The sequence below is a fragment of the Cetorhinus maximus genome, chromosome 16 (assembly GCF_964194155.1).
Source record: "Cetorhinus maximus chromosome 16, sCetMax3.hap1.1, whole genome shotgun sequence".
Lineage (NCBI taxonomy): Eukaryota > Metazoa > Chordata > Chondrichthyes > Lamniformes > Cetorhinidae > Cetorhinus > Cetorhinus maximus.
Window position 1 is genome coordinate 19085331 of NC_135894.1, and position 22846 is coordinate 19108176.

The 22846-nt window shown below is 41.2% G+C and overlaps 1 protein-coding gene across 1 annotated transcript; it reads left to right on the forward strand.

The window, feature by feature from the left end:
* Window positions 1-740: 740 nt before the first annotated feature.
* Window positions 741-22420, forward strand: LOC144691925 (dnaJ homolog subfamily C member 15-like). Its single transcript, XM_078560495.1, has 6 exons — window positions 741-1138; window positions 5567-5618; window positions 9461-9534; window positions 13675-13751; window positions 17199-17269; window positions 21901-22420. The coding sequence occupies exons 1-6, from the start codon at window positions 1034-1036 to the stop codon at window positions 21969-21971; spliced, it is 450 nt and encodes a 149-aa protein (XP_078416621.1). The 5' UTR covers window positions 741-1033; the 3' UTR covers window positions 21972-22420.
* Window positions 22421-22846: the final 426 nt, after the last annotated feature.

Below are 22846 nucleotides of genomic sequence, written 5' to 3' on the forward strand. Positions count from 1 at the left end.
AGAATCTTATATGTTTCAATAAGGTCGCCTCTCATTCTTATAAACTCCAGTGAGTACAGTCCAACCTACTCAACCTCTCATAAGAAAATTTATCCATACCCAGGGATCAACCTAGTGAACCTTCTTTGGACTGCCTCCAATTCAGTTTATCTTTCCTCAGATAAGGGACCAAAACTTCACAGTATTCTAGGTGTGGTCTAACTCGCACTTTGTATAGTTTTAGCAACACTTCCCTATTTTTATACTCTATTCCCTTTGAAATAAAGGCCAACATTCCATTTGATTTCCCTATTACCTGCTGAACTTTTGCAACCAGAGATGTTAAAAATTCTCTGCAACTTGACAGCAAAGATAGTGGAGGGAAATTTGCAGTTGGTGATCTTCCCATGTGTTTGCCCTTGTACTTCTAAGCGAGGTGAGGCGGGTTTGGAGGATGCTGTCCAAGGAGGTTTGGTGACCTACTGCAGCGCATCTTTTAGATTGTATACACTGTTGTCAGTGTGAGTCGGTGATGGAGGGTGCCTGCACTTCTAAAATATTACATCGACTGAACTACTTTTGGGATGTCCTGCGGTTGTGAAAGGTGTTCTGTAAATATAAGCTGTTTCTGTTTAACCTATTGCGTGTGACGGGAAGAAAGAAGCATTCCATGATCCATCACACAATTTTTATTTAAGTAATTGGTTTATTTCTGTGGATATTACAGGCCAACTCCCAAATCCCTCCGGCATTTTGTCTCTAGGTAAAGTCGGTGCAGAGTAGAAGATAGTCACATCATGTGAAATTGGCAGAACAAAACTAGTCCAAACCGTTTATTAGTGATTGACAACCGGAAGGGGGAATAAATACAGACACACAGAATTCCGTGGCAGCGCTTTTAATCACAGCTTTCAATATACGATGTGCATTTGGGCTGTATTCCCACACGATCAGAGAGGTTGTCAACGAGTGAGAACAACAGAGGAAAAAGTGCTGCCGTGTCTCTGGCGCACACGGTTGGCAGCGGTTTTGAATTTCGCGCCCGCTATTTTGGATGGCACGCGGACACCATAGAGTGGTGGAAAGGAACCCAGAGCCGTTGGGAGGGTGCGGCGCGAGCTGCGGGAGAGCGATGAGCGGGCGCGCGGACAGCGACGCGGTGAGCGGGGGCGGGCGCGCGGACAGCGGCGAGGCGAGCGGGGGGGCGGGGATTGAACGCGCGCCCACCCCTCCATCCCCCCGCGTGGCGGTGGGCGGGTCGCTTGGCCTCATGGCCGTGGGGGCGGGAATACCGTGCGCGGGCCCCCGCAGCAAACCAACCGCCTCGGATGATTCCCGATGAGACCCAGCCGATCAGTCTCAATCGGCTGGGTAAGTGTTACAGCTCTCCCGAGGAGCAGCCGCTTTCTTGACCCCTTCAGTTAATTAAATAGAGGAGCCGCCTGATGTTGGAGTTAATCGCGGCCCGATCCTTCGCGCTCCCCTTCATCGCGCGCGACCCTGAAATGTTAACCCTGTATCTCTCCACAGGTACCATCTGTCCTACTGAGTATTTCCAGCACTTTATGTTAGGATTCGGTGTCAGTGATGGCACCGAATCTTGGCTCTGAGTCAGGGGGTTTTAGGTTGAAGGCCTACTTGTGAGACCAGCACCGGCTTGAATCTAAAGTAAAATAAAAGCAAAAAGACTGCGGATGCTGGAAATCCAAAACAAAAATACCTGGAAAAACTCAGCAGGTCTGACAGCATCTGCGGAGAGGGACACAGTTAACGTTTCGAGTCCGCATGACTCTTCAACAGAACTAAGGAAAAATAGAAGAGAGGTGAAATATAAGCTGGTTTAAGAGGAGGTGGGACAAGTCGAGCCAGTGATAGGTGGAGATAACCAAAAGATGTCACAGACAAAAGGACAAAGAGGTGTTGAAGGTGGTGATAGGCTTGAATCTAACCCGACATAATACTGAGGGACTGTACTATCGGAGTTGCAGACTTTCAGATGAGATGTTAAACTGAGGCCACATCTGCCCCCTCAGGTGGATGTAAAAGATCCCTTGGCACAATTTAGAAGATGAGCAGAGGAATTATTTCTGGTGTCCTAGTCAATATTGTGTTTCATTGGCTGTAAAGTGGTTTGGGAGGTCTTGAGGTCATGTTAGGTACTCCTCCTTTAGTGTAGCAACTGCTATTTACCATGTAATCTTGAGTTAGATCTAGGGTTTGGATTAGGGCTATTGGTTAGGGTTAGGGATGAGGGTTAGCGGTTGGGGCTATGGTATTAGAGTTGCAATATTAGAGGCTAGGGTTAGTGGTATTACCCTTATTGACGCTGCCATTGTCACTTGATTTGTCCTAATTTTAATATGTAGAGACCTGCTCGTCCTAGTGACTTCTGTTGGGATACTGGAGCAGCACTCCTTCTGGTGTTACTGATCACTAAGGCCCCCATGTAAAATTAACCAAAGCTAGCCATACCTTCAAGTTACTGAGAGCCTGAAGCTGCAAGACCATAAGGCCAGTGTCAGCCTTTCAACATATAACCACTGAATTAGGACAGCTGGATTCAAATCCAGAAGTTTTGTGAAGTGAGTCCAGAGGTGCCTACCTCTTGACTACTTATAAATCCATGCCTCCATTAATTTGCATATAATCTAAAATTGCCAACACAATACATCTGTAAATGAGGCAGCCACCTTTTCTTGACATTCAGTGGCACTACTATTGCTCAGTCCCCCACTACCAACATCCTGGATGTCGTCATTGATAAGTAACTCAACTGGACAGGTCGTGTACATGCAATGGCTACTAAAGCAGGCCAAAGTCTGGGTATTCTGTTTTAAATGACCCACTCCCTGACATTCCTAGTTCTCACCACCACCTATAAGGCACACCAAGAGTATAAGGAAATACCATCCACGTGTTTGGTTAGGTGTAGCTGCAATAACACTCAGTGCCATATCAGGGACAAAGCAGTCTGCGTGATTGGCAGCTCATTCACCACTTCAAGCATTAATTCCTGCCACCACAACCAGCGTACTGTGGTTGCAGTGTGTACCATCCAAAAGATACACTGCAGCAACTCGCCAAGTGTTCTTTGACAGCATACCCCAAACTCATAATCATAACCACCTAGAAGGACGAGGACAGCAGAAGCATGGGAACAATTCCACTGCCAAATTCCCCTCCAAGTCACAAACTATCCTGACCTGGAAGTGTATCACTGTTCCTTAATTGTTGCTGGGTCAAAATTCTGGAACTCCCTATCTAACAGCACTGGGGGAACACCTTCAGCCAGTGGCTGTGGTTTACTTGAACTTTCAGAAAGCTTTCGACAAAGTCCCACGTAAGAGATTAGCGTGTAAAATTAAAGCGCGTGGGATTGGGGGTAGTGTATAGAGATGGATAGAAAACTAGTTGGCAGACAGGAAACAAAGAGTAGGAATAAACGGGTCTTTTTCCGAATGGCAGGCAGTCATTAGTGGGGTACCGCAGGGATCGACGCTGGGACCCCGGCTATTCACAATATGTATTAATGATTTAGATGCGGGAACTAAATGTAATATCCCCAAATTTGCAGATGACACAAAGCTGGGTGGGAGGGTGAGCTGTGGGGAGAATGCAGAGATGCTTCAGTGTGATTTGGACAAGATGAGTGAGTGGGCAAATGCATGGCAGATGCAGTATAATGTGGATAAGTGTGAGGTTATCCACATTGGTAGCAAAAACAGGAAGGCAGATTATTATCACAATGGCTATAAATTGAGAGAGGGGAATGTGCAACGAGATTTGGGTGTCCTCGTACACCATTCGCTGAAGGTAAGAAGGTAAGGTGCAGCAGGCAGTAAAGAAGGCAAATGGTATGTTGGCCTTCATAGTGAGAGGATTCGAGCACAGGAGCAGGGATGTCTTCCTTTTGGTCTCCTTATCTGAGGAAGGATGTTCTTGCTATAGAGGGAGTGCAGTGAAGGTTTACCAGACTGATTCCTGGGATGGCGGGACTGACATATGAGGAGAGATTGAGTCGTTTAGGATTATATTCGCTGGAGTTCAGAAGAATGAGGGGGGATCTCAGAAACCTATAAAATTCTAACAGGACTAGACAGGGTAGATGCAGGAAGGATGTTCCCGATGGTGGAGGAGTCCAGAACCAGGGGTCACAGTCTGAGGATACGGGGTAGACCATTTAGGACTGAGGTGAGGAGAAATTTCTTCACCCAGAGAGTGCTACCACAGAAAGTAGTTGAGGCCAAAACATTGCATGTTTTCAAGAAGGAGTTAGATATAGCTCTTGGGGCGAAAGGGATCAAAGGATATGGGGAGAAAGCGGGAGCAGGCTATTGAGTTGGATGATCAGCCATGATCATGATCAATGGCCGAGTGTGCTCAGAGGGCTGAATGGCCTACTCCTGCTCCAAATGTCTATGTTTCTATTACACACTGCAGTGTTCAAAGAAGAAGGATCACCACCTTTTCAGTCCAACTAGTGATGGACAATAAATGCCAGCCTTTCTAACGACACCCATATTCTCAGAATTAATAAAAGAAAAATGACCTTGATGCTCTCCTGCCCTGCAACCTAAACAAACCATCCCTTTTTTGCCTCATCTTTTTAAGGACATTCTCCACCCTCATGGTTCCATTTGTCTTCCAGCCGTACAAGGTTTTCTATCCATTCCCCAGTGTAAAAAAAATCACTGGTGACTCCCACTGTATTTGCTCAACTACATTCAATGGAGCTGACCACCAGTAATCTATAGGGGAATTGATGAGTGGGGGAGGGGTCATGAGAACACATACGGGTGGAGTAGAACCCCATTTATATTGCACCTCTGCCAATGTAATGGCTGCTTGCAGAATCTAGGCAACAGTGGTCTTGTTATTTTGAGGCTGGGTCTTTTTCAAAATTTTGGCACGAAGTCTAGAAGATCTTGATTTTGCGGTTTCATTTAATACATTGTTAGAATATTTATAAAGACAACATTGAATCTTATGTCGAGCAGGCATGACAATGCATTAACATGATTAAGTCTCCAAACCAAAATAGTAAGAAGTCCACAAAAGTAGCTTTCATTGACCCGATATGCTGTGCGATCTCAATATCAGCAGTGAAACTCTCCCGCATTGTCTGAAAGAGATTATGATGACCTGGAACAATCTGCAAACTTGCCTCTCATTTAGGCCCTCTGTGTTACAGATACTGCCTTTTGTATTTACCCTTAATTGTTCAGCTGATTCAGCTGGGACATCGCAGCGAGACACCCCACTTACCCAAGACCAGAGAGCTTAGGGCAGATTGGTCAGAACCAAAGCTTAGAGATGTCAAGCACACAGTTTCCCGATGCCTAGCACCAATAATTATCCAGTTAGGACTGTTATTAGTTTCAGTTGTATCATTTATCTATGGGGAAATCTGATGTACGTGAAGCAATGAGACCTAACACCTACTTCTCCCCGATATGTGATTGTGCATTCCTGTTTTGCAAAATGAAGATAGTTTCAAGAGGGTAGAATGAGTATGCTGTTCTGTTATTTATACCTGCCTATTTTAAATTGCATTTTCCCGAACAAAGTCTTTTCATTCCATTCCCAGGGTAGAACGCTGATAACAGTTGGACTTGGTGTCGCAGCAGCAGTATTTGTAGGTAAGCCAATGGTTCACTTTGCACCTCTGCAGTTCTTAAAAAACTAGTGTAGTCCTTATCTGTTCTGAAAGAAACAAAGACTTGCATTTATATAGCACTTCAAGGCTTCCCAAAATGCTGTATAGTTTTTGAAGTGTAGTCTGTATTGTAATATATAGCATGCAGCCTATTTGCACACAGCAAGCTTCCACAAACAGGAATTAGAAAACGACCAGATAATCTGTTTTAGTTGTTGACAAATGTTAGACAGGGTACTGAGGAGAACTCCCCTGAATTTCTTCAAATAATGCCACACAATCTTTTACGTTCAGGTGCAGATGAGGCCTTGGTTTCACATCTCACCCTGAAGACCATACCTCCGACAGTGTAACATTCCCTTAGTATGGTACTGGGGTGTTAGTGTAGATTATGTGCTGAAGTCTGAAGTGGACCAATCAGGGCAACTTGGTCTGCCAAATATCCATCAATTTAAATAAAGGCTTGGGTTGTTTCTTTCCTTACCATCTAAGAATCAGTTGAATATATTGCACTGGCTCTAAACATACAAGAAGAAAGGTGAGAGGAGAGCATTTAGCTATTGGTGCTCATTTATGCATGCGGTGTAATCTTATGCACTAACATCCTTGATCAGTAGTAATGCCAAAATCCTAATGAAGGAGAAAAATAATGCCTGTGGCCAATTTTAGAAACTAACCGAGGAAATTTCTTCCTCAAATCCAGCACACTCCAGGAAAGTATGGTTACCTCTGACACACCACTAAACATACTGCGTTACAGACATCTTACCTCACTTGTCCTCTGCTTGATACCTTCTGTCATAATTTTATCCAACACGCCTTAACATTCATCACACTCTGTGCTTACCACTACATTTTTGGATAAATTTAAATTTTAACTGTGCATTCAACTTCCATGTTTTAGTTTTACTGGTCTTTTTTATTTGCATCATTTTATTCACTGAAGTCTAACCATGTTCTTCAGTAAGAAAGTTTTTAAGTTGACAGTAAAATTAAAAAATTACTTTGAAGGACCTTTTCTGTAAGCAAATGAGAAAAAGTCTCAATTTGAGTTAATGTGCCTCCACCATCCCCTGGTGGTTAAAGTCCATCTGTACAACCCTGATACACTTTCTTTGCTTTTTCATCATCTTCTATTTTCCAGTTGAATATTTTATGAGTTAGTCTATTTCTTATTGTGTATTTATTTTTCCCTTCCTCTTTCCTTTTGCTTTGTTCCTTTTTAAATGCAACTGTAACGTCTTCCAGTTTGCCAATTTATAAATTGTTTGGTCTTTGCACAGATGCTACCTGACCTATTGAGTGTTCCCAGCCTGTTTCTGTTTTTGTTTATGTTTTTCCTGAATTGATCTCCATTTTTTCCTTTGTGACATTTCCGGCGTGACTACTCTGCCATCTGTGGCTGCTCATTGAATGTGCTATTTTCTAACTGACCATTCAGTAATCTTCCATTCTTACTTAACCAATTGTGTGTTTTCCTTCTCAGTCTAAATGGCAAACACTGGATGCCGAACGAGTTAATGTTCCAATAAAACTATCACCTTATCCACGTAATCAGTTCAGCATTCTATATGTAAACTCAAAGGCAAAATGTCATACTCTTTCTTAATTGTTTTGGATCAGTGGTTCAGGTCCAATAATACAGCAGACCAGATGATCCCAACCTGACGGCTAACATGCATGATGTAATTACTCTAATTGAGTGGAAGGGGTTAATGTTCTGTACACTTGACATAATCTCTCATTTAGATCATTTAGTTTTCACTCCATTTTTATATCTGTGGAAAAGTATGGGGGATCTAATTCAGGAGAATATTTGCTTTTGGGAGAAATTTAACCTTTCTTACCTAATTTTTTTTGACTGACTGGATAAATGTTTCTATTGAGAAGTGAAAAACTGCTTCTAGGTATATCTATCAAATATATGTTTGAAAAGAAATTGCTGTTTTGCATGTACTTGCAAAGTGTGAAAGAAATGCTTGGAATAATTTTTAATTTGCTCCAATTGTAAGTCTCCCTTCCTGTCTAGAGGGGGCTTTTAGTCATTGGGTGAGGAGAAAGAGTCTCTATTACGATTATGAGGATTATTGCCATGACCCCATTTGGAAAAAAGGTAGCAATTTGTTCTCCATCATGTGTATATTTCTTGACCTCAAGAGCTGGTGTATGCTTGTCTGTGCTGCTCTTGTATGCTGCAATGCATAAAAATGTTCTGGGGTAATTTAACTGCTGTGTCTCTGGCACTGTGGATTATTCACTTGCCCTTTGGTATGGGCAGAATCAACCCTCAGGTGAAGTCCTCTGGCTGTAAGTGCTTTATGTGTGATGTGTTTGGCCAGTATCAACCCAGTGCCTAGTTCCCTTATTTGGTACCCTCACTCAGAAAGGCCACAGGACGGCTGGTATGGAAAGAATTGTCATGCTTGCATAACTAAGGCATGCTTTTCTGGGATTGGAGTTGAGTCACATTGCAGAACTTGACTCTGTGCAACACTTGATCAAACCTGGGAATGCTTGATGCTAACATTGGGTACCTAAAATGGAAAGAGTTCAGTCTCTCAGCAATAACACCCTTCAGCCTGGTGCACACACACACACACACATATACTAAAAAAAACCTAGATACTCTTCAATGTCTTTGCCTGAAGACATGACCAAGGGCAGAAAATTGTTGTGTTGGGTGTTATGTTTTGGTATAACTTGTTGGATAGGTAGCAAAGCGTTCTTTATATGGATGAGTACAAAAAGGAAATAAAGAAAATTGTGTAAAGGAATGTCCCCTCCATTATTTTGATGTAGAAGCAATGTCGTTGATTTGAGGTGAAATAATACAAGGTGCTAAAACAGCCAGTTTATTTTATAGTTTTGTTTAACATGACTGCTGAATAGAGACAGTCGTCAGTAGAGTAGATCTTGGCATAAAATTACAAAAACTTTAATAGATTAAGTAATTGGGCGAAACAAGGCAGATGAATTGCAATGTAGATAAGTGTGAGGTCATCCATCTTGGACTAAAAAAAGACAGATCTGAGTATTTTTTTTAAATGGTGAAAAACTAGGAACAGTGGAGATCCAAAGAGATTGAGGGATCTGAATATACCGATCACTAGTCGGATCCAGAAAATAAAAGTTAATAGAATGTTAGCTTTTATAACTTGAATTATAGCTTGAAAATAAAGGGGTGGATGTTTTGCCTCAGCTATACAAAGCTCTGGTTAGACCACATCTGGAGTACTGTATACAATTCTGGGCGTCACAACTTAGGATATATTGGCTTTAGAAGGAATGCAAGAGAATGTTTCTAAAGCTCCAAGGGTTAGATTACGAGGAGAGATTATATTATAGTATTCCATAAAATTGTATTCCCTTTGACGATTAAGGGGTAATTATATTTAAGTTTTTAGGATTTTGTAAGGAACCAATAGGGTAAATGGAGGTAAACTTTTTCCACTGGCAGGGGTGTCTAAGATAATGGGATATAAATCAAAGCCAAGCCATTTCAGAGAGGGGTTAGGAAACATTTCTTCATGCAAAGGGTGGTAGAAGTGTGGAATTTTCTCCCACAAAAAGCAGTAGATGCTAATTCAATTAATAATTTTAAATTTGAGATTGATAGTACGTTTAATTGTCAGAAAGCTAAGGGATAAGATGCTAAGGTGGGTGGACTGGGTCAAGATACAGTTTATCCATGATCTCACTGAATGGCAGGGAAGGCTCGAGGGGTTGATTGATCTCTTGTTTTATGCAGTATAGACCATTAAAGAGCGCTATTTTGCCTTTAATACTGCAAGCACTATAAGAAATATACCTGATTTTTTTTTTCAGGTCGCCATGCATTTCGAGTGTGGAAGCCTTTTCAACAAATGATTATGGAAACTGCAAGAATTATCCCTAGTCCTGTAAGTGCGTTAACAACAGAACTTGGCTTTTCAAAAATTGCACTTGGCTATTATACCTATTCCAATTTGTACTCGACTCAAATATTTTGGGGTGTTCTAAATTTGTGTATATAATGAACATGCTAATTTGTGTAATGATTTCTGAGAGGGTTTTCTGTTATAAACTTGGCTCAGTGGTAGCATTTTTACTTTAGAGTCCGATGTCCATGGATTCATGCTGCTGTCAAGGGCTTTTTTAAAAATTCATTTACGGGATGTGGGTGTCGCTGGCTAGGCCAGCATTTATTGCCCATCCCTAATTGCCCTTGAGAAGGTAGTGGTAAGCTGCCTTCTTAAACTGCTGCAGTCCATGTGCTGTAGGTACAACCACAGTGCTGTTATGCAGGGAGTTCCAGGATTTTGAGCCAGCGACAGTCAAGGAACGGTGATATAGTTCCAAGTCAGGATGGTGAGTGGCTTGGAGGAGACCTTCCAGGTGGTGGTGTTCCCATGTATCTGTAGCCCTTGTCCTTTTAGGTGGTAGCGGTCATGGGCTTGGAAGGTGCTGCCTCAGGAGCCTTGGTGAGTTTCTGCAGTGCATCTTGTAGATGGTACACACTGCTGCCACTGTTCGTTGGTGGTGGAGGGAGTGAATGTTTGTGGAAGGGGCGCTAATCAAGCGGGCTGCTTTGTCCCGGATGGTGTCAAGCTCCTTGAGTGTTGTTGCACTCATCCAGGCAAGTGGAGAGTATTGCATCACAATCCTGACTTGTAGATGGTGGACAAGCTTTGGGGAGTCAGAAGGTGAATTAGTCGCCATGGGATTCCTAGCCTCTGACCTGCTCTTGTAGCCACAGCATTTATATGGCTAGCCCAATTCAGTTTCTGGTCAGTGGTAGTCCCCAAGATGTTGATACTGAGCGATTCAGCGATGGTAATGCCATTGATTGTCAAGGGGTGATAGTTAGATTCTCTCTAGTTGGAAATGCTCATTGCCTGGCACTTGTGTGGCTCGAATGTTACTTGCTACTTGTCAGCCCAAGCCTGGATATTGTCCATGTTGCATTTGGACATGGACTGCTTCAGTATCTGAGGAGTTGTGAATTGTGATGAACATTGTGCAATCATCAGTGAACATTCCCACTTCTGACCTTATGATGGAAGGAAGGTCATTGATGAAGCAGCTGAAGATGGTTGGGCCTAGGATACTATCCTGAGGAACTCCTACAGTGATGTCCTAGGACTGAGATGAATCACCTCCAACAACCACAACCACTTTCCTTTGTGCTAGGTATGATTCCAACCAATGGAGAGCTTTCCCTCTGATTCCCATTGACTCCAGTTTTGCTAGGGCTCCTGGATGCCACATTCGGTCAAATGCTGCCTTGATATCAAGGGCAGTCACTCTCACCTCATGGTGCACACGTCCTAAGCTGACAGTTAAATCACGATTGAGGGAGTGCTGAAATGTCAGAGGTGCCAACTTTTAGTTGAGACGGTAAGCTCTCTCCGATTTCTACATAACATCAAGGAATAGCAGTAGAAATTTCCAGGTGTCCGAGGCAACAATTGTTCCTCGGCCAATTCCGTGAAGAACAAACCTGTTGTTTATCTTGCTTTTTGGACCTTTCTATGTGCAAATTTGCTGGTGCATTTGTCTTCATTACAGACAGTGGCTATATTTCAAGTGTTAATTCATTGGCTGGGAAACGCTTTGCAGTGACCTGGGAATGTGAAAGGCACCATGTCAGTGCAAGTTATTTCACTTACAAATCTGCAATAGTCACAAATAGTGTCCTTCCAAGTCTAAACTAAAAGCAAAATACTACGGATGCTGGAAATCTGAATCATAAACAAAAATAGCTGGAAAAACTCAGTAGGTCTGACAGCATCTGCGGAGAGGAATACAGTTAACGTTTCATGCCAGTATGACTCTTCATCAGAACTAAGAAATATAGAAATTAGGTGAAATATAAGCTGTTTCGAGGCGGGTGGGACAGGTAGAGCTGGATCCTTCCAAGTCTGTTGTTCCACGTTTGTTGTCCATACATACTTTGAATCTGAATCATTTTATGCAGTAATTATGTGGAAATGAAATGACTTTTATTAGATAATCTGTAATTTGAAATTTGTACAATAACCTTTGATATTATAATGGTTTCTTTATTACCACAAATAAACTATGAAGTAATTGCCTTAATTGAATGGAAGGGGTTAATGTTCTGTGCACATAAATTATATACATTTAGATTCCATTTTCCCCGTGTTTTTCACCTGTTATAGGCTGAAATTTAATCTTTCCCACTATGGCTTGCATTTTTTCAAATGACTTGTAATAAAACATGGATTTGCTGCGTGACAATATGTGTGTGTTGTACAGGCACCCATTTAAAACACTTGTGGGTTCCTTCAGAAAATGTCAGAGAGAAGCAGAAGTATTCATCATTTCTGTACGTCATGGAAAAAGTGGATTTAGAATGAAGACAAGGCCAGCATGATTTATTTTATTTCCAGAGTTGTTTGTTTCTTCATTCAGATTCGAGTTTTGCTTCCCTCCATAATCTACTGTGATTCCAATTAGATATTTAGTGACTGGTTCGCACATGACAATATTAATGATGGTGAAGTTCTGTGGTAAAAAGCCTTTTTAAAGAAACTTATTATCTAATTTTCATCCTTGAGGGCAATTTTTGGAGGATACAAATAGCTCATACTGTTTGTTCCTGACTGTCACTGCTTCCTTTGAAATTTGAAGGTTGTAAAATTTCTGCTGCATCAGCTAAGCTAGGCATCAGTTGTTGGCAATAGTACTCTTGGATACTGGTGTAGCAGTTATGTTATTGAATTTGTGCTGCAGGGGCCTAGACTAATAATGCAGAGAATGTGGGTTCAAATCCCATCATGGACGTTTGCGAATTTAAACTCAGCAGCTTTTTACTTCCAGATTCTTCTTAATCTATCAGTAAAAAAGACCATGAAGCTGGCAGATTGTCATAAAAACCCAAGTGGTTCATTAATGTCCTCTAAGGTGGCCTAGCAAACCACCCAGTTATTCCAAACTTTCAAACTTTAGCTTGAGCAATAAATGCTGACCTTGTCAGCATACCCACATCGCAAAAATGAATTTTTTTTTAAGGAAGTGTACATCTGAGGATTTTCCTGAATTTACATGGGGCAAAGTTGAACTATTTTTGTCTCTGGTGAGTTGTACTATTGTCTCTCTTGTTACGGGATTAAAATCTCATTTAGAGGAAATGGCACAGTGAACACCCAACAGCTCAGGGCATAAAAGCAAAATACTGTGGATTCTGGCAATCTGAAATAAAATTTCTATGGAACTGAAACAAAGAAGAGTCACATTGGACTCAAAATGTTAACTCTGTTTCTCTCTCTACAAATGCTTCCAGACCTGCTGAGCTTTTACAGCACTTTCTGTTTTTAGCCCTGGACAAAGCTGGATTGCTTGTATGAGCATTGATGGAATATTTCTAAAAGGCATTTGAAAAGTTGCCTGATCAGAGGCTTGTTATTAAAAATTCAACAACAACCAACACAGAATCACAGACTCGCATTTATGTAGTACCTTTAACATCAAATATTTTAGGCGTTTAGATGTACAAGAGGAAATGTAACAACATACGTAGGAAGTTGATGGACAGGAAACAAATAATTAGGTGTAATGGCTATCACTTAGACTCAAGAACAGTTGAAAATTGTGTGCCCTGTTTCTGAAAATGGCTGCATTTCCATACAAATAATGTGGAATGTTCTGCTCCTGGTATGATGCAGTTTTGGACTGGGGAGAGATATTTAAAGTATTGGGAAAAGCCAAATTTTCATTACACATTAGTAAAATGCACTGTGCTTGGAGGTGCAGTAAGAACTTAAACCTACTCTTGAATAAAACTTTTTTTCTTGGAAAGTGTTGATGACATTACTTTCTTCTTTCTTGACCACCAAATTACTCTGATGCTTAATTTGTGCGTGTATATATGTAATGATCAAATAATGATTCAAAATGGCAACTAGAACTATAATTAAAGAGGATTTTGTAGAAACCTGAAACGTGGAATTGCAGAAGTAAGCTCAGCAAACGTTAATCTAGTAGGATATTTTGTATCATTGACAGATGGGTTTTTACAGGATTGTTTTATTTTACAGAGCTTTTCAGCATATTACAAAGGGGGATTTGAAGCAAAAATGAGTAAGCGTGAGGCCAGCCTTGTATTAGGTGTCAGGTAAGTGTCTTCACTCATCCTTATCTAGATGTTGTTCTGGGAATCTCTCATTGACTAGGGAGTTACAATTTCTGAGGGGTGTCGCCTCATCTACTGCTGTAATATTGGCAGAAAGTCATCAGGAACCTTGGAGAAATGGGATATATGGTTGTTTTCCTGTGGTCCATGATGATTTTGCAGGAAAACAGAAGAATCACTGCAGGAATTCTACTGCTATGGGCCCTAATTCCTTTGCCCCCATGTACGATAATCAGCTACATTAAATTAGTCGTAACCAGACTTTCGAAATCTCCAATGCAAAGCCATACGTTCACAAACATTGGCCTGTTTCTATCGGTAGAGTAAAAAGTACTTAACTGCTTGAGAAGTTTGTTAACATTAATCTTTTGTTAAACTCCAGATTCTGAATGACCTTCTGAATGTCTTTACGACCCCTAAACAGCCAACATGCTGTCAAAGTTGGATTGGTTATCTATGATCACCTCTAACAGAATACCAAGCAGTCCACATATATGTGACATAATTTGCAAGAGAATCCCTGGATAGGTTCACAACAGTAAATCTTCAAAGATGGGTAATATATATCCCAAGAATGCAAAGTGATGCTGGGAACAAAATGGACAAAAACTGATGGTCATCATGAAACAGCAACTGAATACAGTTTTCAGCCAAACTAACATGGCACCCATTTTAAAGAAAAAGATGACAGAACAGAACCTGGGTAGCTACAGAACCATTTGTCAAGCAACAATAGTTCCAAATAGTGAAATTAATAAGATTGCTTTAATGATAATTTAATGAATGACAGAAAGGGGCAATGTATCCTGACCAGTTTCCACAGCTCTTTTTTGAGGTAATGACTGATACTTGAATACATTGTCTAGGCTGACACTTCAGTATTGAGGGAGGGCTGCACTTTCATGGGTATCATCTTCTGGATGAGATGTTAAACTGAGGCCCTGCCTGCCCTCGCAGATGGACATAAAAGAACTCAGGCACTATTTCAAAGATTAGGTGGGTTCTTCCTGGTCTACAGACCAATGTCAATCTCTCAACCTACTTCACTTATGCTGGTTATCTGGCCATTATGTCGTTGCTGTTTGTCTGACCTTATTGTGCATAAATTGGCTGCTGTGTTTCTCACATTACAATAGTGGCTACAGTTAAAAAGAACTCCTTTAACTGTAATGCTTCAGGACATCCTGAGGTCACGAAAGGTGCTATATAGGACCGTAACTTCCGAGCTCTAGGACACTGTATTTGGGGGGCGTCCCAAAGATGCACTGGGGAATCGCACCCCCTTCCGGAAATTCCCAGGTAAGAATTGCTTGGCAATTGCCTGGGAAATTCAAACTTCCTTTGGGCGATTGCCCTGCACTAGGAACCATCCAAAAATGTGATTTTGCATTGCAAACTTCGGGTTGTTCCGACTGTCTTACATCAGTAATTACCCAGATAAAGTTAGAAGAATTAAAACCACTTCTAGCTTCTGGGTAACTACATTCTACAGACTCACACCCCTGACCAACCCCGCCCCCATGGTTCTCTCCCCACCCCTCCTCCACACCCCTCTCCCCATCACGGGTGTTCCCTACCCCCAGGGGACTCCGCCTCCACCCAACCGCCCATACCCCACCAGCATGGGACCCCTCCCCCAACTACACTGCCCATCCCCCCCCACCAACCCATCAAATTCTAACCACTTACCGGACAAACCTACCTTCTCCCTGGCTTGAAAGTGGCTGGATCTTTAAACCTACCTGATTTACAGCAGCCAGGCCTCCATGTATCTGACTCTGCAGCCCTCGACAGAAGGACCCGGGAATGCTGTGCCCTGCACAGGTCTCGCCTTGCCTGAGTTGGAAGGTCGGGTGAGAAGGGTTCGGAAGAATTTGAAGGTATGAAAGTAGGAGCAGAGTGGCAATCCGACTCTGATTGCCACTCTTCAGAAATTCATGGTCCATAAATGCAAATGCTTTCTTGGTGTTTCAGGATATTGGCTTTTTTGTCTCTCATGTTACATAAGGAACGTAGGGACATGAGTAAGCCATTTAGCCCCATGAGCTGTTCCACCATTCAATGGGATCGTAGGTGACCTTCAGTTTAACTCCACATTTTGCTTTTACTCTGAAAGGTTAAAAATCAGCTCTGCTCATGGAGAGTAGCACAGATTTTCATAATTTTGTCTTGATGTCTAAGGGGCAACTTTCTGAGAGAAAAATACAATTCTTGTTGGATTTTTTTTTCAGATATACTATGACAATTCGTATTTATATAGTGCAATTAATGCAATAAAATGAGCCAAGGTGCTTCACTGGAGCATTATAAATCAAAATTTGACACACAGCCACATGAGCAGACATTAGGGCCGATGGTCAAAATCTTGGGTCAAAGAGGGAAGTTTTGAGTTGTGTCTTAAAGGAGGAAGAGAGGTGGAGGGGTTTAAGGAGAGAATTTCAGGGCTTAGGACCTAGGTAGCTGAAGGTGAAAATGGTGGAGCAATTAAAATATGTGTCTGGTTGGCAGGTTTTTTACCATCCGACTTATTAAATTTATTTTGGTTGGGTCACTTTCTGGTAAGTATTTCACATTCTGCCATCAAATTGGAGCACTGTTTGTACATAGACAGCCAGGCCATATTGTTTCCTTGGATGATGAGAAAAATTAACTGGCAACTCACATTTCAATGTGGCTTAGTCTAACAATCATTTTTAATTCCTTGGAGGTTAACTCCAGCGCACACCTCATTGTGAGAAAGAAAAAAACAATGACGACCACAGGATGTTCCAAAACATCTTACAGCCAAGTACTTTTGAATTGTAGGCACTCTTGGTAAGAAAAGTAGCAGCCAATCTGAGCACAGCAGGCCCTCACAAAAAGCAGTGAAATTAATGATTTGATAATCTGTTTTAGTCATGTTGATGGAGGGTTAAGTATTAACCCGGATATCCTGGAGAACACACTCACTCTTCTTTTGAGTAGTTCCATGGAATCTTTTACGTCCACTTGAGGGACCAAATGGGACCTCCATTCATCTGAAAGGTGGCCCCTCCAACAATATAGCTCTCTCTCAGCACTGCACTGAAGTGTCAGCGTAAATTTTATGCTGTGGGACTCGAACCCACAGCCTTCTAACTCAGAACATAGGTGTTATCAATCCCAGCCAGTTCACAAAGCAAAGTGGGAGCAAAGTTCATAGGCCCACATTTCAGCTGACTGCCCACGAAATTAATGACTGGACATTTTAGTGACAAATAAGGCAGTGTTGAATGAGAGAGTTGGGCTTTTAAGATAAACTAGTGTAAACACACTGGTCAGTTTGATGAATAGATCACAGTGGTTAGATTCTAACTTCACAGAGTTTTGCAGTTGTGGGAACATTTCTTAATCCTTGAGAGATCTTCTGAGTGAGCAATGAATATGAATTGATGATGTTTCTCTCTTTAGTCCATCAGCCAGCCGAACAAAAATTGGAGAAGCCCATAAGAGAATTATGCTACTGAATCATCCTGACAAAGGTAAGAATAATATTTAGTGGAACTTTAAATAAGTGGGCTATTTGAATTCCTTGGCAATTAACTCCAGCTATTGTAGCTTCACTGGAAACCGTCATATAACTTATGAATGTTTATTTCGGGTATGGGTTTTGCTTACAACATTCAGAGAGCACCTGTCAGCCACATCAAGGAGTTAATACGCAATGATGAATCCGAAGTCTTATAGCTCATAAAAATAGTCATTTGGTAGTACAGAACTTGAGTATTGCTGAAAAAAAAATTTTGTCAAAGATTTTTATCTTGCACTCATCAGGATAATTGCAGTAGTATCAATGTCAGGTGAAGGAAGCAACAACTTTATACTGTGTGAGAAGAGAGCGCTGATTGATTGGCAAGTGGACTCAGATTGGTAGAGATGATGCCATGGAGAATGCACCAGCTAATGGTGACTGACAATTAATTGTCAAATATTGTTTGAAATTTAAACGAGGCAGCTTGACTCTGACCAAGGTATTGCCCTGAGGAATGAACCAGTGGTTAGCTATCACTTATTTTGTTTAGCTGAAACAGGCACAATGTGTGTACATGTTCTTTCTGTTCGCAGAGAACAGGTCCCTGCGTATTAATATATATAGCTTCCAGTACATGCAAATGCGCCACACTACGAGCCTGACTGACAACCAATTTAAAATTGCCAATGTAATTTTTAGCACAGAGGATTATTTAGCAAATGTTGTCTAATCGCGGAATCACATCTAATGTTGGACACTGTGTTTTGAGTTTTGCAAGCACAGGCTGGTTGGGTACAGTCTGTACCTTGCCCATTGCGAACAGAGGCTGGGACCTGCTGTCTGATATAATCTGCCAGTCTTTGGGATGTATGGCCTACATATCTAGCATTACACTGATACAGAAATGCACATACCACATTATTCATTTGTGAGATAGGCAGAACGACTTTTTGGGACAGCAGCATCTTGTTAGTGGTGAATACCACTCGTGTTGCTACTGCATAGTAGCAGCGCGAAACAGCTAGCTTCACCTGTTGCTCAAACTTTTGAGATTCCTTGCCCTTCCAGGGTAATCTGAGGTAGACTAGGGCACTTTTCATGGCCGAAAGTGTTGGCCATAGGCCCGTTCGTGAGTTTGTGCGATATACATCATGAAATGGTCTAATCAGGTTAGCCATTATCCTGCAGAGTGTCTTTGATGTGCCCTATTTTAGCCCTGAAAAGTGCCCAGTCTACCTCAGATTACCCTGGAAGAGCAAGGAATCTCAAAAATTTGAGCAACAGATGAAGTTAGCTGTTTCATGCTCCTACTATGCAGTAACAACACGAGTGGTATTCGCCACTAACAGAATGCTGCCGTCAAACCATAAAGACATTCTGCCTATCACACAAATGAGTAATGTGGTATATGAATTTCAATGGCAGTATGATGCTAGGTATGTAGACCATACATCCCAAAGACTGGCAGATTGTATCAAACAGCATGTTCCTTCACCTGTTTGCAACGAGCAAGGTATGGACTACCCAACCAGCCTGTTGCTCAAATATTTGAGATTCCTTGCTCTTAACATTTCGTACCAGCTTGACTCTGGCCAAGGCATTGCCCTGAGGAATGAACCAGTGGATAGCTATCACTTATTTTGTTGTCTAAATGTTGTCTAATCGCGGAATCACATCTAATGTTGGACACTGTGTTTTGAGTTTTGCAAGCACAGGCTGGTTGGGAACAGTCTGTACCTTGCCCATTGCGAACAGAGGCTGGGACATGCTGTTTGGGCAAAACTCAAAACACTGCCCAACATTTGATGTGATTCCGCAATTGGACAACATTTGCTAAATAATTCTCAGTGTGCTAAAAATTATGTTGATAACCTATTGTCAGTCGGGCTTGCAGTGTGGCGCATTTGCGTGTACTGGAAGCTACATATTAATATGAAAGGCCCTGTTTTTTGCAGACAGAAAGAGCATCTGCACACATTGTGCATGTTTCAGCTAAACAAAATAAGTGAAAGCCATTCGCTGGTTCATTCCTCAGGGCAATACCTTGACCTAACGGAGGCAAGCTACCTGGTTTAAATTTCACACAATGCTTGGCAGTTAACTGTCAGTTACCATTAACTGGTGCATTCTCCATGGCAACGCCTCTACCAATCACAGTCCACTTGCAAATCAATCAACACTTTTCTCATATAGTATAAAGTTGTTGCTTCCCCTGACATTGGTATTCTTGTGATTGTCCTGAATAGTGCAAGATGAAAATCTTTGACAAAATGTCTTTTTTCAGCAACACTCAAGATCATAAAAAATTAATGTTTGAAGTGCATCCTGTGGTAAATGGGAACTGATAAACAATTCTGAAGAACTGTTCTTAATTTCTCAATGGTTTAGATATGCAGTCTTAAAGTCTATTGCCAGCATGATAATGAAAAGTGGCTGATGATTCTCCACATTACAGTTTATTAATTGGAGGTGGGGTGGGGGGTAGGGTTTGCAGCCACTGAGATTCTCTACCTTGTACTTGTTGACCTACATCAGCTCCTGGTCACTGAACGTTTGTATTTTAAATATGTTATCTTTGTGTTAAAGTCCCATGGTCTCGCCCCTCCCCATGCTCAATAACCCCCTACAGGCCAACTGCATTTTCCAACTCAGTTCTTGTCTATCCAACCCACCACACCATCTCTAAATCTCTCCGCCTCCCTCTCTTCCTTTTAAGGCCCTCTTTAAAACATACTTGGTCAAGTGTCCTAATTTCTCTGCCTTTGACTTGGGCCAGGACCTTTGAAGCCTATTGGGGGCAGGACCTGAGGTGGACAGGCGTGGAATTTCCCACTGCTGGCTGGTGTACCAATTTACCAGCAACTTCCCGTTCCAAGCCATTTTTGAGAATGCCATGTTGGGGATAGAATAAATACCCACCTACAAATGGCTGATAGCCAATTAGAGGTAATTAAGGGCTCAGTTTTGGCTGCTGTGACTAAAGTATCACAGATCTGCAGAAGCAGAGCAATCGATCACAGGAACATGCTATTGAAAAGAAACAGCAAAGACCAGCCGAAATGAAGCTGAGAATTTTGGTAGATTGTGGTTTGGTAATAGCCCTCATCTTTTATGAGGAGCATGAATTTTCTTTGGTATTTTGGGGGGTTGGCTTGTACACATGCCGCCTTGAAACGATTACCATGTATACTTGCAGATGGAGTAGACAGCTGTCCGTTTTACTTCAGGGAATTAATGGCTGATGCAGCCTGGCCATTTAAATTACCTGGTTACTCTTAATTCAAATTAATTACATATTCCTCATATGCCACAGGAGTGTAGAAACATGGCAAGGATATATCCCTCCTTTTCTCCTCACACTGAACTTTCTGCCTCAGATACTGTGATAGCCTGGTAACGCTTGTCTTCACCTGTATCTGTCACAATTTCCAGGTCTTCACTGGGCAATTTCCTGTGTACTCACTATTATCTGTAAACTGTACTCTTGCTGAGCTCATTTCTTCCCTGTACTTGGACCTGGATTTTACGTATTGGTACTTGAGTAAAAATTATCAACGATTAGAGCTCAGTCTAGTTACTATTTAAATAATAACCTTTTGTATAGCCTTAAATGCTTCCTATACCCTTGAAAATAAAAAAGCTAGATTATAAAATGAGAAGATAGCTGTTAAACTTTGAGCTTTAAAAATAGTCTGTTTATAGGATGATGAGGAATAACCAGATTTTGCAACATAATCATTTGGGAAAGTCATATTTCCACACACAGCAATTCCTATACATTTTAACATTGAGTCCTGTATGAAAAGGCTTTTAAGGATATTCCAGTGTTAAGGTTGTTTTTAATATAATTGTAATCAAAACCAGAAATCTGACAAGAATACCTGAATATTCTACTAGACAGGGTCTGTTTTGAGGCAAATATTCAAAACTGATCTGCAGAGAATAATACTTTGCTTCAGATAATTTTGACTCATTTTCTAATTAATCAACTAAAACTGTAACTGAAATCACTTCTAACCAAGCTACAAGAAAGTGATTTTTCAAAGTAATTTTGGTATGTGAAGTATGTGTTCACACTAAACTTCAACATTGTTGATGAAGTAGTTTTCACTTGTCGGATAAGTCAGAGTTTGGTCAGAAAGAGCGCTGCCATGAGATCCAAACCAGATGCTCTGATTGGACATAATTTAGATGTAACTGCGCACTTTAATTTTTTTTTATGCAGCGAGCTTTGATGACATGGAATACACTGTTTGAAAGGATGGTGGAAGGAGGATTAATAGTAACTTTAAAAAAAGGGAATTGGATATATACTAGGAAAGGAAAAAGTATCCAGGGCTATGGAGAAAGAGCAGGGGTGTGGGACTAATTGGACAGTTTACAAAAAGCTAGTACAATAATGATGGATTGAATGGCCTCCTGTTCTGTAAAATTCTATGACTCTGTAAGTAGAAACTTTTCTTTAAGTGTACGCTGATTGAGATCATATAGAAGGTTATTTTGTGAAATTGTATTATTTGTTTATTGTTGATCATTTTTTGCAAATAGAACTGAAATCAGTAATGGAAAATCATTAATGAGAGGACAGGCAACCTTTCAGTCAAAATTTAAAACAGACCATTTGTTTCCGTGTAATTTTAGGAGGATCACCATTCCTTGCTGCAAAGGTCAATGAAGCAAAAGACCTGTTGGATTCTTCCAGCAAAAAATGATTCCTCATGATTGTGTTATTTATTATATATAATTTAGTAGTAAAATACTATGCACTTACTGAATAAGTGCGGTTAAAATTAAGAGTGATGTACACTATCATATAATATTATTGAAATGTACAGTTAAAATGTGTATGTGATAAAATCGGGCTTGGAACCAAAAAACATGTCATTTTATTTTACACAAGACATGAATTAAATTCTGTTAAAGTCCTCATTTCGAAGAATGAAAGTACATCTAGGCACGTACACTATCAGGTGAGTGTGAGATTTGCATTCTAACCCTAATTCTGTGGTAGTCGCAATGACGAGTGAATTTGATTGTACGATGGAACCAAACTGTATGTGATGACTTCATTTTGATTCCTTGTACATAGTCTACGTTTATTTATTTATTACTTGATTAGCTGCGGAAATAAAGATGGTGACTATTGTGTCTGTTGAGGGACAAATGGAAAAACATTTGTGAAAAGCAGCGGGGCCATTTACAGAGAGAGAGTGAGAGAGAAGCAGCGGGGCCATTTACAGAGAGAGAGTGAGAGAGAAGCAGAGGGGCCATTTACAGAGATAGCGCTTGTGAAAAGCAGTGGGACCATTTACAGAGAGAGCACTTGTGAAAAGCAGCAGGGCCATTTATAGAAAGAGAGAGAGAGAGAAGCATTGGGCCCATTTACAGAGAGAGCACTTGTGAAAAGCAGCGGGGCCATTTACAGAGATAGCGCTTGTGAAAAGCAGCGGGGCCATTTACAGAGATAGCGCTTGTGAAAAGCAGCGGGGCCATTTACAGAGATAGTGCTTGTGAAAAGCAGCGGGGCCATTTACAGAGATAGTGCTTGTGAAAAGCAGCGGGGCCATTTACAGAGATAGTGCTTGTG